Source organism: Acinonyx jubatus, chromosome A2, assembly GCF_027475565.1.
Source record: "Acinonyx jubatus isolate Ajub_Pintada_27869175 chromosome A2, VMU_Ajub_asm_v1.0, whole genome shotgun sequence".
In the NCBI taxonomy this organism is placed as follows: domain Eukaryota; kingdom Metazoa; phylum Chordata; class Mammalia; order Carnivora; family Felidae; genus Acinonyx; species Acinonyx jubatus.
This window is the reverse complement of record NC_069383.1, coordinates 25164797-25182276: the sequence shown is the minus strand read 5'-3', so window position 1 is coordinate 25182276 and position 17480 is coordinate 25164797. Positions and strand designations below refer to the sequence as shown.

Here is a 17480-nt window from a genome sequence, read left to right as displayed (position 1 = left end):
TTACCTATGAGGTGAAATACTCAATTATGTGTCCATGTCAAGCTTTCCAATTTTGTATCCCATACTTCATGATAAAAACTACACTCCAATCAAATTGTGCTACTTGCTGATCTCAAATGTTTTTTGCCTTCCCCTCTCCACAAAAAAATCCTACAGTCAGGAATGCCTTGGGCTGACACTATAACAGCTAGGACATCAACGGACTACTTGTCTTTATTTTATTAAGTAACTCCTGTCACACTCCCCTTAGAAGGATCTTGGCTAGATAAGAGCCATCACAGATGTCTGTGTTCATGACCATCATTCATTCATTTTCTTCACTCTTGGAGATTCACAGATACCTCCCCCAAGTCTCCGATTTGTTAAAATGAAAAATATTCTAATCAAAACATACAAGCAATTTATCACTAAACAGATTTTCATTTCACTATCAGTCCATTATGATCTGTCTGAATTAATAAGATAGGAAACACTGGAAGCCCCAATTTACACTGAAATTTCTTAGCAATCAATGTTTCTAAAGGGAGAAATTCTGAACAGCAGAGTAAAGGAAAATTTATGAGTTGGGAAAATATATAATTTTATTAATAGGCAGACACTCCACCAAATGAATTTATACATCTCCTTCTCAGTCAAGATACTAAGATTTTTTAAAACACACTACTAACATGGTGACAGAAATGTCACCAATGTTGTAGTAAGAGAAATGAATGTTACAGAACTAATGAATTTCCATCAGAGTCATCAGATCATTTCAGAATGGGTTAAGTTGCTACCATTTGCTATTCCCATTAATATCATTGTCATGTAAAAGGTTTAATTTTCAGCTATTTTTGTTCTAGATAAAAATCTTTGTCATTAAAATGAGGGATGATTTTGATATTTAATATATTCCATGGCATACTCTAGTGTGGTGCTAATTTGGCCTTTTCAGTATTCTGCATATTAATTGACAGTCCAGCCCTCCTCCATTCCCCAGATAAGTGAGTGTTGAAATAGAATGGACAACCAATCAAGTCACAGAATACTGAAAGGATCGATATAGAAGAAATGTGTTGCTCTAATCAGGAGCATACACAAGGCACTAAAATTATTTTCTCCCATACTAATGACTAAGATAGAAACAGGAATAATGAACGTACCATCTGAATCCTTTTATGTGACAGTATTACCAAAGTATAGCAATGCTCCCCAAAAGTGAAAACTAAGTATTTCTTTTTTTAGTCAAAAGAATAAAACTGCGATCTCACTTAACTTTTGGAACAATGCATTTTATCAGATTCTGCAACAACTGGCAAATTATGTCCTGTATTGAATTTTTCATAGCAATCTGTTTCATGCACAGAAAATGTGACCTGTAGTTGAAGAATGTACAGGATCATTGCAAAAAATATATCATTCCAATACATACTCTATTAATTTCCTTCTCTTATAGAATTATCACTCTGGTCGTACTGAAATCAGCTGCTTAAATAATGCATTAACCCTGCTTCCAGAAGCTGTTGTTTTCATTTGAGTGGGCATTTCCTCTAAAGATAAACTTGGGATTCTAGTCCAAGAAGATAATATAATTTGTCATCATTTGAAGTTCAATTGAATGCTTGAATCATTTTTATAGCAATAACGACATAATTTAAAATTTCACAGAAAAAGATTATGGTATCATGGACACTAACAACAGGTGTGGACAGTTCTCTGATTAAATCAATTAACCCAATCTGTCCAACAGCACCAGGCCTTTTCTACATTTTCTGCAATAGCACAACTCTGGGAGAAATGTTAAACACACTAACCATTGTGTATAATAAACTCTCATGCCTTATTATATGCAGAAGAACAGATCCCAGCTATCTTCACGTCTTTCCAGAGAAACCTTATTCCAATAATATAACTTTAGACTCTGTCCTTACTAATTCTAGATAAGCCCAAATCACTTCCATGGTCTTTTCCTGAGCTGAAGTCTCCAAGAAAGACAACGAATTATCAATATAATTTCTTCCTTCAAACTCTCAAAAACAGTTACTCAAAAACAGCTGGGGGCACTTTAATTTTTCCACAAAATTTTGTTAGTACTCTCATAGAAAAACACCTACATTTTATTCAGCAATTCTCAATAAGAATGATAGTATTTTTTTTCAATATATGAAATTTATTGTCAAATTGGTTTCCATACAACACCCAGTGCTCATCCCAAAAGGTGCCCTCCTCAATACCCATCACCCACCCTCCCCTCCCTCCCACCCTCCATCAACCCTCAGTTTGTTCTCAGTTTTTAAGAGTCTCTTATGCTTTGGCTCTCTCCCACTCTAACCTCTTTTTTTTTCCTTCCCCTCCCCCATGGGTTTCTGTTAATTTTCTCAGGATCCACATAAGAGTGAAAACATATGGTATCTGTCTTTCTCTGTATGGCTTATTTCACTTAGCATAACACTCTCCAGTTCCATCCACGTTGCTACAAAGGGCCATATTTCATTATTTCTCATTGCCATGTAGTACTCCATTGTGTATATAAACCACAATTTCTTTATCCATTCATCAGTGGATGGACATTTAGTCTCTTAAGAATGATAGTATTTTTAAGTAACAATATGTCTCCTTTCACCCACAAAGTTATATTGTTGACCAGTGAGCGATAAGGTTTGTGCTCTAAGTTGTTTTTTGTTTGGTTCCAGTTTTTTCACATAATGGAATGGATTTACAACATCGTGGCTAAACACACACGTAGTTAAATGCCTATAGAGATTTGGATAAGCACCTTGAAAAAAGCCCAGGACAGAGCTCTTCAGCACCTTGTTCTAACCAACGTTTTACATACTGCTCTTCATTCCAATGTAAGCTACAGAGTATAAGGTAGGAATAAAAATGCACAAAGTCAAATATGACAATAAGAATATTGCTGAAGTATAGCCTTGGGGGCTACTTCAGTATTGTTTTAAGATGATTACCAGTCTTAATCCCTCTAGTGTTGGATGTTAAATTCCACTGCCTTTTTTTTTTTAATTTAATGACTTGCTAATGTAAACTTCCATCTAGAACAATCAAATAGTATGTCATTTATTCAAATTTACAGTGGCTCTAATGTGCCAGCAAACTCCCTCGTCAAAACAGACAACTTTTAAAAATGTTCGCCTGAGTCAGGAGCTCTACTTCCTGAATTAGCACCAAAGTGTCACCTTGATAGACCATGAACAACAAAATCATTTATAATAAACCCAACTTCCCCTGACAGTGGACAGCCTAGGCCATGCATCTATAGGAGCTCTAATTATTTCATACAGATCAGAGAGCACTTAAAGATGATCAGACTTCCACAGTCTGTCACCTCCAAATATAATCATCTGATAAATATATGCTTACCAATCTCCCTTGAGATCTGAGTGAAGGCCTCCACACCACTCTCTCCATAGTTGCCCTCAGAAGCCAGTGTTGACACATAATTCCACCCCAGTGCTGTAACAATGTCCACCATGGCTTGCGCTTGGTAGGAGTCAGGCGGGACTACCCGAGAGAAGAAGTCATACCTGGTGTTATCACTTAGCTCTGGGGCTGTGGATGCATAGCTGATTTGAGGTATCTGCAAAACAAATGACAGATCATTTCAACCCATGAGGAACCTTGTCAAACAATGAGACTAAATAAGACACAACAGACTAAATAGCCAGTAACCTAAACATACCAGCTGGAAGCCAAAATACGGTTTTGTGACCACCGATTTAATTAGAAAGTATTATATAAATGTCTGTAGGATCACTTTCTTTCACAACACATTTCTAAACAGCAAGAATGAATTTAGTTTTGCTTCAGGTTCTGAAGCCAAAGCAAAACATTTGTGTGCTTTTTGCTGCTTCTTTTTTACATCATAAATGATAAGTTCTGGTACAGAAATGCGGTCAAAATGAAGGTATAATACATACACATATCTGAAAGGTCACCTCTGAAATTGTCTTTGGCTTTAGGTCATAAAGGTTACATGACTACAGAGAATTTAATAGACTTTTTTTTACACGTGATACCATTTCAGTCTTAAGATTATTGCTTTTGGTAAATTATTTTAAATATATAGTTTTGCAAGTTTATTCACTATTTACTGATATAATCATTGAGTATCACAAAAAGATTTGGGAATACCAACTGTGTATTTTCTAATAGAAAAATCTTTCCAGTTCCCCACCCAAACAAAATCACAAAACAGGAATCTATACTGTAATTGCTTTAGGAAAAGAGAATGTTTTCTGACATACACAGGGTGAACTGCCAGATTTTCAAAATTAGGAATCCTGTGTCATTCATCCCACATAAATTCAAAGTGAGTAACAAATTAACTACATGCCACAAATCTCCCCCCCAAAAAAACTTGTAAAATATAACATTTACTCATATATCCAAGTGAGGACTTCTACTCTACCAATGAAAAGTGCTAGTATAGAAGAGCACATGGACGCTAAAGCAGCACAGTGGAAGGACATTCAGGCTAGATGGGGCACAGATGACACAAGAAATCTGGCAGACAATGAAGGGAAGGACATTTTAGCCACAAGGAACCACATGTCCAGAGGCATAGAGTCAAGAAAGGGCATGGTAGATTCCAGGAATTGCAGCGTTTCACACGGTGGGAATGCAGGATAGCAAGGGAGAAACACCAGGAAATAAAACAGCAAAGCTGGACAGATAAAGTGCTAGTCAGGTATGACAAAAAGTGTGGATTTTATCACAAAGGCATGGGGAAGCACAGAATGACTGTAACTAAGCTAGTGGCGGAATCAGATTTTTGTTTTAGAAAGTTCACCTGGCAGCAGTGGAGAGAGTGGTGGCCCTCAAACTTCAGCATATACCTAGGTAGTCACATTCCAGCAAATTCTGACTTGGTATGTCTAGAGGTTTAGAAATCTGCACTTTACTATGCTCTCCAGAACAATCTAATGCAGGTGAGCCTGCACTGTGCTTAGAGATAAGTTAAAGGAAAGCCATGCTAAATGCAGGACAACCAGTTAGAAAGTATGTAAGTACGAAAGAAAGTATGAAAACTGAACTAAGGCAATGATGGAGAGGGGTGGGGAAGGGGGAGGGTGTAGAACCTGTAAGTATCTAAAAATCAAGTAAAAGTGTAGGTAATGAGGAGAAATGCGGAATGACTCTTAGTTCCATGGCTTTGGTAACTGGGCAGATGATGTTTGCTATTTACCAAGCTACACAGAAGAAGAGGAGATTTGGAAGACAAAAATGATGAGTTTAATTTTGTGTTTGCTTTTTTGGATCCTCCTATGATATGAATGAAAGCAACTAAAAAGTAAGCAATAATATTGAGGATATGGAGTTCAAGAGTCTTCAAGACTGGAGGTAAAGAACGGTGGGGGCGTAGTGAAGGAGGTAGTGAAAGCCATGACAGTGCATGGGATCACCCAATGAAAGTACAAAGGGTGAAAGAAGGGTTATTTGAGAGCATGAGCTATGTAACAGTGCATCTCACCACCCCTCTGCTGCCACACCGTAGTGTGAAAATTCAGAGGTCAAAATGACTCCAAGGTGCCCAATTCAGGTTGTTTGGTTAAAGACTCAGGTTTGACTAGTACATAAAGCAATTAACTGTGCTATCCATCAGATCCCATAATTAACGTGAGTGCTAAGATATCAAAAAGGCTGCAGTTCCATCTTCCCACATAGGGTTGCATAGTCTGGAATCTGTCACCCACCACACCCTGGCCAGATAATTCCCAGTCCACATGGAGGTTTTGACTCTCCTCTTGACATCCTTGAAAAGCCCTCAACATTTGAAAAACCTTTCATAGGTCTGGAGAGTCCTACTCCATACCAATGGCCAGTTAAGTAAAACTAAACTTTCCAAGATATAAAAGCCTCAGTTACCCAGGGAGCAGTTAGAACAATGTGCTTGGAGCTCTCCAGGGTGCTGCAAGATCCAATCAACTTCTGTGTAACCTGTATCTATCTATACTGACTGTAACAATGATTTAGCCTATTTAACTCCCAATTCTGTCCAATCCTGTTCTGGTGGGATTATGTTAACTTGCTTATTAACATCGTGAGACCATAAAAAACAGTCTGACCTGCCTTCCTCCTGCCCCTTTGCTTTCTCTGCTAGATACACTGGCCCTATCTTGGCAGACTGTTCCCTTGATTAGACTTTGTGCCTTTCTAGTACATGACTACTCAGCAAGGACACCCCTTCAAATCTCAAACTGAACACCAAATCTGGGCCCTTTTCACTTTTTATTGCCTGCTTATAAATAACCTTGGAAAGAGACAATGAATGACTCGGTGAGATCTATCTTTTACTGAATAAAACTTTCGCAAAGATCAGGAGCATGTGCATTTCTATGTTCTAATGAAAGAGATTCGGCAGCCTGACTTTCACTTTAGAAGGAATTCTGTGCATGTGTGAGAGTGTGTGTGAGAGTGTGTGTGTGTGTGTGTGTGTGTGTGTGTGTGTGTGTGTGTGTGTGTGTGTAGGAGGACATAGGGGAGCATTCTATAGCAAATTCTATAGCACTATACCATTTCCTTGTCCTATTTGGATATATACCCTAGTTGGGTATATAATAATCCTCCCACTTCCTCAGCTGCTCAGAGTCCAGCAGTAAAATGACTTACACAACCCCCACCTGGCCTATAAGAATGAGCCACCCCTTTCTAAAAATGAGCACAAAGTGTGAAAATTGAGTGTTTGAAACCAAAACTAATTATCTCAAATTACTACCTTCAGTCAGTCACTTTCAGGGCTGTTTAATTAGCAGTCAGCATCATGTTTAGGATTAATTAAACAGGTGTAAAGGGTATATAAAATAAAAGTGCAGATAGAAAATGGTTGTTTGAATAATTAGGTAAAGGACTGTCTCCCCAAAGTCTTGAGGAGTTTTCTCTTTGCAGATCAATGTGTGTAAAAGTAATGTGAGAGTACATGTTTGATTTTCCACTTGTTCAATTTTGGCTAGGTTGCAGTCTACAATAATAGACATCAGGACATACTGATCATATTTTAAGATAGCTTTTCATGTTGTCATGAAGTCACATCTCATTTTAATTTTATTGTGGTTGACCACTAAGCATTGGCTCATTAAACATTTTAATTTCTGTGCATTATTCTCAAATTAACCCCCTATTGACAACTGAAGTGAAAACTTTTTTTAAAACCTGGAATGTTACTTTTTCTTTTCCCTACACTAAATCTATCCTAATGAATCCCTTCACCCTGGAGTTTCATCTACTAGAAAAAAAAAACAGTAAAAAACAAGTGGTGGGTGAGGGACAGAAGTAGAGAGATAAATGAGAAACAAAACAAGGAGAATGTACCAAGAAAACAGGGTGTGAGGGAAAGTATTCTGCATCAGCTCATTCTTTGGAAGAAAAACATCCTTCATGAGACTCTGTTAACTCTCACTTGCCCATTCAAAAGATACTATCCAAACTCTTCTGGATCACCAAGCCCTGATATCAGACTCTGTCCTATCCTCTTCCCAACCTCTTACCTTCCCTGTCATGCCCTGACAGTGTCTGCACTTCTGCCCATGCTGTTCCCTCTATAGCCCATTCTGCCCAGATGCAATATCCAGCTCAAAAGTCACCTCTTCCTTGGGAAACTTTTGCTAATTCTCTCAGGCAGAGCTGTCTTTTGCTGTTCCTCACTCTCATAGCCTCCATCATCTGACAATACAACCATGACTGTGTGCTGGCTTAGAAGCCTCCCGCGGACAAATTCTCTATTGCTTAATTTGGTATCCCTAGCATCTTACAGAGAAAATACTTAACGAATTCTTGGAGACAATTAGTTAATTGAACTGTGGCAGAATTTTGATGCAGACTCTTCCCCCACAGCCTTCTACCCTGAATCCCATCAAAATATTGGATAGGCTATTCTCCATTCGTCCTTCTTGTTCCTTCTCCTTCCTGCTATGTGTCCTAGGAATCTGCTCTGTGACTATCTCACTTGAGTTCCTTCACCTCAGGCTTCCATCTGAGTATGGTCATTAGGAGACACCAACAGAGATGGGAGGGCAGGGGACAGAAGTGAGAGTATTGATTCCCCCAACTCCTTCCCCACCAACTTGGTGTTTCTCTACCTAAGCCCTCATCTACAGCTAAAGCTCTTGCAAAGTTTTAGTGACCATTATGTACTCTTGCCCCTTTAGATCTTCCCAGTGTTGCTAGTTTCTGAGTACTTCCTATCCAGTGTTGGATCCTTTAATTGTGCCCACACCTTATAAATAGTATTGTTATTAACCTTTCTTCCATGACCCCTTCAGTGTGCCAGAAGCCTGACTAATACACCCACACTTCCAGGTCTCTGTAGAAGAGACATCCACTCTCATGCTTCCCTACCCTCAGCCCTGCCCTAACTTCTTAGCACTTCTCCATCCATTGTCCCTTCCAGCCTTCTCTATCACTGTCCTTACACAATTATTTCCTTTATCTTTCAGTGCCTCATCACATGAAATTGCATCGCTTGAAAACACTTATCATTTTGCTTTTTTTTTTCATTTTGCTTTTTATCATTTATTTTCCTTGCGATGAGTTTTCATAAGAATATGTAGCACTTAAATTAAGGCCATATTTCCATTACTCAAATAAAGGATATCCGGGGCAATTAATTGCACAACTCAAGATTTGTTTGTTAGGAACATTGGTTTAGTTAGAAAAAAACCTCTTCTTTTTCCACTACATTTTCACTTGAGCCCACAGAAGAAGAGATTTCCTGGGGCACCTGGGTGGCTGAGTGAGTTAAGTGTCTGACTTCAGCTCAGGTCATGATTTCATGGTTTGTGAGTTCAAGCCCTGCATCAAACTGTCTGCTGTCACTAAAGAGCCCGCTTCAGATCCTCTGTCTCCCTTTCTCTCTGCCATTCCCCCACTCACACGTTTGCTCTCTCTCTCTCTCTCTCAAAAATAAATAAACATTTTAAAAAAGAAAAAGAAGAGGAGATTCCTACCCCTAACCTCACCCTTGGGGAATTATAAAATGCATATTTCTACCTAGATCTCTACCTCTTACTTACTCTCCCCAAAGGAGAGAGAAGACAGAACAAGAGGTCAGATTCTACACTTAGTGGGGCAAGAGTCATGAACAGGCTCTGCCTTCGTTCTTTGACCTGCCCACACACATCCCAGGTTTCTTTTCTCTGTACGGCAAGGAGACCAGGCTAGGCCTCCCTTTCTGGGAAAGAAGCCCACCCCTCCTCTCCATATTCCACAGACAACCAGCTGTGTGGCAGAGCAGGAGGCCCAAAGCCCATGTCACTGGTTAATAAGATTTCTGTGCAGGTAGAAATGAGTCCTAAGGTTGAGATGTAGTGTGTAATTAGGAGGCACCATTTTAGCCTCAAGTCCACACTAAATGTTTTCCAGTCCAGTTCTTAACAGACAGCCATGTGTCTGAGGAAGTTATGTGATGTTTGCCCAGCTGTTAATAAAACTAGTTACTCAGTCCACGTTAAGCTACTCATTCTAAGAATCTTGGCCTTATAAACCCTAAGAAAGACCAAAAGTCTGACTTAGAACTCAAGGAAACAAAAGTTCTACTCTAGAAAAAAGAAATTCAGTTACAGCCTCTTGGATATTTTGATAAAAATAAACAAATATATATAGAAAGTACATATTTTAAATGAAAGTCAGCAGAGATTTTGGTCTTCTCATGACTGTTCTCTATTTCTAGACAGAATCTCAGATTTTTGCCTAGGACTTGGTTGCTCAGAAGACAACATTTTTCCAGCCTTCTTTGCTATGATCATTAGCAGTGGTTGAGGGTAACTTTTGAAAAATGGACTTGAAGGAAAAAGGCATGTCTTTCTCATGAACCTCCCTCTTTCCTGTTGGCCAGAATTTGGACAGGACCTCTAAAATTCCATTAGCCATTTCAAGTCATGCCCCAGTGATGGCAAAGCAAAAAGCCACACCTCTTGGAATGTCTGGGTGGCTCAGTCGGTTAAGCATCCAAGCATCCAACTCTTGACTTAGGCTCGAGTCATGATCTCACAGATCAAGCCCCTGTAGAGTGAAAGCCTGCTTGGGAATCTCTCTCCTCCCTCCCCCTCCACCCACCTCTGCCTTCCTTCCCCTCCACTCTCAAAATAAATATTTTTAAAAAGCCACACCCTAGTCCAAGGAATTACAATATCTGGATTCCTAAAACTACAGGACTATTTTTCCTGCTTCCTTCCTTAACCCTCTTAAATCTACTCTACACCAGTAATGAAACTGATCTTTAAAAAAAATCACATAATATCAAAATCTTGCTCAGAATCCTTCAATATCTTCCCATCACTCTTATAATAAAGCCTAAAATTCTTGCTACAGAATCCTTGTAGATTTAGCATCTGACATCTTTCCCCTCACTCCCCTGATCCAGCCACAGGAGCTTCCTCTCTGTTCCCTGACCTAGCCAAGCCCTTTTTGCTCTCCAAACTTCATGCTTATTGCTCCATATGCTTTTCTCAAGTCTTTCCAGGCTTTCCTCATCCTTCATTCAGCCTTAGCTCCAATGTCTCATACCCAAATGAACCTCCCTTGACCCCCCACTTCCATGGTGATCTCCCCACCCCCATTAGTACCTCACTACCCTATTTATTTCCTGTATTATACTGATCACAACTTGTGTTAATTTGTGTATACTGTTTCCTCTACTAAAATGTAGATTCTATAGGGGTGTTCTTTGTGTTGTTTACAACTGTAACATGAGCTTCTATCCCATAGTAGAAGTTCAATAAATATATATTGAAAAAACTAACCCATCCATCTATCAATCAAGGACTGCTTTTATTATTTTTCTCCAAGTATTATGATTTTGAAAGATTTTTCTATAAAACTATTTAAGGAAAAATTCATCCATTTCCCATTTTCCTTATTACTTAAAGATCTATTCATTTGCTAAAGCTTCTGATCAGCATGAAATATTTGTTGTTACCAAGCTGAGGTGATAAAATTCCAGGTCAAATCAACCAAGTGCCATTTCAGCTGTAGGTGTGCAGGCTCATCATAGGGAGGCAGGCTACTGCTACCAAGCTTTTTGAAATGCTGAAAATGGCCATGAAAATTTCATAACTATCTTGGCTAACATTTCAATCTGTCATCAAAGAAGCATAAAAATCAAGGACCAAAGTCAGAGATTTTAAAATCATTTGCCCCTTCTTGCTTATCTTCATCTGTAAGATGGACATTCTAGACAGGGCTGCAAATGATTCTATCTCCCTTAAAGGCCTGTGTCTCTCCCTGTTGTCATCACTGAGTCTTACTATACATGACTGAGAGGGTATGATGGGGTATTGTCGAGATGCAAAGGGGCTGAGGAACTTTAAGACACCATAAATACTCATTCATGCTCCAAGAAGCTTACAGTTCCACTCCAGCTGCCTTATGGGTGTTTCCCATTGTTCACATATCAAAATACTGTGGATTAGCATAAAACTTGCCTTGTCTGTTCAAAACACTATGAATCTTGCATCTATATCTCTCATTTCCTGGTTCATCAAAGATCCCTAAAGGGCCAAGACAACCCCAACAAGACTAGCAATGAACCACCTGAAGCACAGTTCAGAGGAAGTCCCTCAGAATCCTGGTAAATTTAAGTCTTCCTATAAGACACTCATATACATCTAAAAACAGGTTTGTAGACAGAAGACAATTTAAGAGCTGAGTCACACACCTCTTTATCATCAATTCCTGCCAAAAAGGTTTTTGCTCTTGTTTATCTCTACAAACAACCTTGCCCATTGATTATTGAACTTAATAGTGGAGAAGGTTAGTGGGGTGGGTTCCTCGTGCTGTTCAATAGCATCATTGGTTTTCTCCAGTGAAAGATCAGCTTGAAGCTATGCTCTTTCCTCAGGGGGTAGTGCTTGTCTGAGCACTTCTTCAGTGATGCTGGCCTTAGCAACAGCAGCCATCACTATGAGAGCTTCCTGCCACCTGGCCTTGGGATGGATTTATTGTTTTACAGAACTAGGTCCAGGAAAGTATAATGATTACAGCCATTTAACTTTGTCATTTCAGATGTGACTACTTTGCTGGTATTAAAGTCACTAGCTCCTTGTGACAAAACATGAATTTATAATCAGAAATTACGTAAAAATAAGAAGCTGAAGCTAGAAGTCAATGTCTAGCATTGACCCTCCTTTCCTCACACTGTCCTGAGCTGTCTTGCTCCTCTCAACTTCACAAAAATGAATAAGGAGAAGGAAAAGGAGAAAAGAAAAGTAGAGCCAAAGAGTGGAATAATAGTGAAGAGTGATGACCACCCTCTATTTGCTTTTCCCAAAACATGAAGAAGTACTATTTCTCTCCCAAACCAAGACCCACTCAAAGCAATCCTGCCTCCACAGTAGACAGACAGTAATCTTCCTATTTGTATAAGTTAGTGCCAAATGTGAAGTTCAGTTCCTGGCTTTCTTCTCAGTTGAATTCCCAGTCAATTCAAAGAAGGACACAAATTTTGTGTTTTGATACACAGTGGAGCTTAGCAAAAGGAGAGGAAGTCTATTGAAATAGGAAATTGTGGAGGCCATGGAGAGAGAGAGAGAAAGAAAGAGACAAGGAGAGAGATTTCACCATATTCTATCTTTATCCTTCTCCACAATATCAGCTCTTCCAGAATAAGCAAACTCTACCTACACACCACACTGACAGGGCTTGTGGTTAATTAACATAGCTGAGTATAGCATGCTGCTGGTAGGTTTAAGGTCACAAGTTTAATTCCATTATGGGCCAGGATGCAGACTGTACCCCTTACCAGAACCTTCCTCCTCACAAATGTACAGCATCGATAACAAAGCCAACCGGAAAGAGGAGAGACAAAGTCAATTCATTTTCAGTCCTAGATAAATAATTCAAAGATGGCTTGCTACTGATGTGAATCTGAAATTTCAGAGGCATATATGAAGAGCTAGTCATAGGAGGCACACTTTCTTCAAAACAAAAAGAGAGCATTTTTGTACATATGTATACTTGAATATATATATATATATATATATATATATATATATATATTACACTTACAAAGTCATTTCTTGGTTTCAGATAATCCATTTAGATATCCTACTAATTGTAATAGGGTACATTTTTCTCCCCACTTTTTCAAAGGTATTGTATGAGTCAGGGAAGTGACACATTCATATTGGGGTAACTCCAGGAGGGTTCATAAAGGGACAATTTTCAAGGCAGGGGCAGTATATAGACAATGGCAGTTAATGCCATAATCCAGTAAAAGTCAGAAGTCAGGTAGCAGTTGCTACCTCTGGGCCCGACGAGCTACAGAAACCAGAAGGAGTCAGGAATGAAAGCCATCTCGACAAAAACAGTGGCTTCCCAGGGGAGACACAGCCAGTCCCTGATAATTCCACAGAAAGAGATTCAAAAGAATTATATTCTGACCTCCTGCTGGCCCTCTCCTTGACCAAACTCACTGAAAATCAAGGGGAAAAAGAACCTGTTGATCCTGTCTGGATAGAATTTTCTCCCAAGACAGTGAACAGAAGGCAAAAGAGAGAAAGAAGGTGGATATGAGGGGCAAGCAGATGCTATCCATGCCAGGTATCATTCATCATTGATCATTATACACTTTAAGTACATTTACATACAACTGTGCAGATTTCCAGTTTCCTATATTATGTTGTTTTTTTATAACTTGATGATTTCAAATAGTTTTGGCAGAACATCTCTACTAAGACATTTTGGTTTGGCTATTGGAAATTCCAACCCTAAAACTAGCCAGTTAAGTTAGAATTTCTTTTGAAAAATAAGTAGGGGCGCCTGGGTAACTCAGTTGGTTGAGCATCCCACTCTCGATTTCAACCCAGGTCATGATCTCACAGTTCCTGACTTCGAGCTCCACACTGGGCTCTGCACTGTCAGTGCTTGGGATTCTCTTTCTCTCTCTCCCTCTCTGCCCCTCCCCTGCTCGCACTCTCTCAAAAATAAATAAATAAAATTAAAAAAACAAAAAAGATGCTAAAAGAAAAAGAAGAAATTCCTTGTTTGAAAAAGAACTGTAATGATGTTAATCAAATTGGTAATGACATTTGACTTCTAACCTGTTTATTTAAAATGAAAGACAAGCAATCCGTGAACATGAAAGAATTTATATATAAACAACCATAATTATACCCTATAAGATTAATAAACTTTTTCTACATCTGCTAATTACATTTTACAATGAGAAAGCACAGTAGCTCCTAAGGGAAAGAGTTGTTATAATCTATCAAGTCACTAGTAGTGTGGGAATTTTTAAGCCTAACCACCCTGCATATATTCATCCAAAAGTTCTAACAGCAAGTTGGATTTAAAACCTTCACTTTTTAAGGAAGGGACTTTAATATTCCAACTAGTTCTATAGTTCCCTTAATTTATGGCTTCCCCTGACCTTCAGTTTCTCCTTACTCAAAAAATAAGTGAACACTATTTTTTTCTTATTTCCATACATTTCAGCACACTGTAATTTCTAGAAAATGATAACCATACACAAAATTGCAAATTAAAAAGGTTAATTCAGACACGCACTTTTTCTGATTAGTGGTTAAATTAAATACAATGTCTTTTTAATGGTTACTTTTTGATTAGTCCATTCAGTAAACTAGCTCCCACTACATGCCTGACACCATGACAGGCTCTGGGTATAGGGCAGTAAATAACACACGGTCCTTCCACCCCCACGAAGCATATGGTCAGATGAAAAAGACAGGCTTTAAAGAAACAATCACCCAAATAAAGCACTTAACGGCAACTGTAATGAGCACTGCGAATGAGAAGTACAGGCTGCGAAGAGTAACAGGGTAGCTCATCTGCTCTGAGGGAGACTGGGAAGGCTTCCCTGAGGATATGCCAGTAAATTGACACATGAAAAGTGAGGGAGAAAAGGGAAGAAACGCTGAACACTGGCCACAGATTGTCTCTCACTTCAGCCTTCTTTCAGCTGTGTAAACCACCCAATTCGTATAGTGAGGAGGTGGGGGGGGGGGGGGCGATGCGCGGCAGTCAACTAACAGGTACTTCAATTTAGAAACTTGCCACAAGCTGAATAACATTATAACAAAGACCACTACTCCCCATGCTTTTTACACATACTATTTCAACCAGTATATGCATAATTTGGGTTCGTATATCAGAACTATTTAAGAAAATAACTATGTAATTATTAGCAGGAAACTGCATTATGTTCTCATAGACTCTGAGGCTTATGAGGGTCAGGAATGAATAAACAAAGTAATGAATAGATGGGAGATGAAAGAATGGATAAATCCAGCACAAGCTAAGCACACAGGAAAAATAAACAACTTTAAGGCAAGGAAGGGCCCAGGAAAAAATAAATGCATACTTTATATTAGTTATAAGCTCTAATATTTGTTTCCTTTAGGAAAGAAAATAAGTGATTGAAAAGTAAAAGAAACACTTCATTTTTACTTAGGCAGTGAAGTCTTTGGGATAGGATTTCAAAAGACCTGAGAAATAGGTTAGAAATAACCCAGGAGGAGAATAATTTGGGCTTTTTTTTCTTACAAGATAATATACATTTTCAGCACCTCTCAGGAGGAGGAAAAAGAAATAAATGGATCTGTCCACCTCTGAAAACTCTGCTCAGTGACCCAGCATCCTAGGGAGACAAAGAGAATATCATTCTCTGATTTCATTATATCTTACTACTACTGCCATGATTCCACTGTATTCCAGAGTAAAACATACCTCTCGAAAAAGTTTTCAAACAGTTTGGGATTTTGAAATGAAATCTATTTCTAAGTATCCTTTTAAACAAAAGATAGGGAAAACTTCTCAATCAGTTCCTTAGGACAGTAAAAATTTTTGTAAAGTTTTTTTATATGAGTATGAAAATTGATGTTATGATTTGTTACATTAGAAAAACCAAAATAATGCCATGGCACGTTCTTAGCTTCATTTTCTAACTCACTTAAAAATTTAACTCTCCCGCCTACTTGTTCCCATCACTGTTGACTTTAAACTATCACCTAGGATTTAATTTTCCTCTTCTGCTGATTTCTTTGCTATGCAATCACCACTGTGGTTCAAATTTTCCCCCAAGCATATCAGCAGTAAAACATTAAAAAAAAAATTAAAAGTTAGTAATTATAACCAACAAATTGAAGTCAATAAACCTTACGCTGGCAAATATTCCATTTAGACTGGCATTTTATCACTCAATAATATATGATTTGAATTCTGAACATAATGTAGAATGTTGAAAAGGACATTTGTCTGTGCAAATAAGCTTCCCAGTAGACAATTTCTTATATTTTCAGTGATTACCCACGTTCACTGATATCAGGTTTTCAACTGATTATTTATCCCCCAGTTGGCATTCAAGTACTGATTCTGAACACCAAATATGACTGGAAATTTTCATTTCCTTTATGCTGTCTAAGCTGGTCAATTCAGTATGTCAGAAGAGGGTGCAAAAGAGGTTAAAGGTCTTAAGTGTAGTTCCATTTACATAGGGGGAAAAAACCTACCACATTCCAAAGTCCTAATAGTTGATTTCATAAATGGCCATCATTGGAAAATAGCAAATAGGTGAAAGAATGTAAATGACTCATATTCTATTATTCCACTACATATTGGAGAATGTGCCAAGCACATGTTCCTCTGCCAAGCAAGATCATTATCATCTTAGTATCCAAAGGGCAACACATTAAGTTTCTTCAAAGTATACTGATTAGCCCTTTTCTTTACATCTCTGCTCCATCCACAATTCTCTTTTGAGGAGGCTAGCTTACTGCTGTTGATAAACCTCCTTTACGTGTCATATCCCACCTGCACACCTAACTAATGAAACTCTGTGTATGTGCATGTATGCACGCACACCTATACATGTGTATGTATTTTGGCTGGTTTTGCCAACATTTATTTAACATATTGTGCAGCCAAGAACTTGCTAAGTGTTCTATCCCAATTTTAGAGATAAGAAAACTGAGATCTGGAGAAGTTAAGTAACTTGCCTGAGGCTGCATAATTTGTAAATGGTAGAATGGGATTCATACCTAGGCAGTGTGAATCTTGACTCATCTTTCGAACACCTCTACCCTCTACTACCTCAGATCTATTTTAAAATGTTGATTCTTCAGTAGCTCTGCTTTCCATGACTGCTCAAGTTCCTAAAAATGCAACCACAGCTTCTTGTTCTCACCTCTTCTGGTCACATACACAAGTCTCTCAGGGCCTCAGGTAGAGTTTGGACACCACCAACCATCACCACATAGGGCATCATAGTGAAAAGGAAATACTAACATTTACTATCAGTAAATATGATCCCTCCTTTGGTTTCTTTCAGTTGCTATAGTCCCTTATGTGGGAGGGGGGGGAGGTGCTTATAGCCCAGTTAGGTACCAGCAAATTGGCCAGAGATGATGTGGGCACATGTAAAGTTTGAGCAGTTTGGGCAGCAATCATCCAGGTCCACAAGGGCAGTCAGGAGCAAAGGGGATAGTTGAGGCCCAAAGGCCAGAGAAAACATGTACAGAACAACAGGGGGTGGT

General features: G+C 38.7%; 1 protein-coding gene across 7 annotated transcripts in view; it reads right to left on the bottom strand.

The window, feature by feature from the left end:
- The window catches only part of GRM8 (glutamate metabotropic receptor 8), a 758955-nt gene that overhangs the window by 597289 nt on the left and 144186 nt on the right, over positions 1-17480 (bottom strand). For all 7 annotated transcript variants that reach the window (XM_053218132.1, XM_027075396.2, XM_027075397.2 and 4 more), the window contains exon 3: positions 3358-3574. In XM_053218132.1, coding sequence (XP_053074107.1) covers positions 3358-3574 — 217 coding nt within the window. The remainder of the gene's footprint in view (positions 1-3357; positions 3575-17480) is intronic.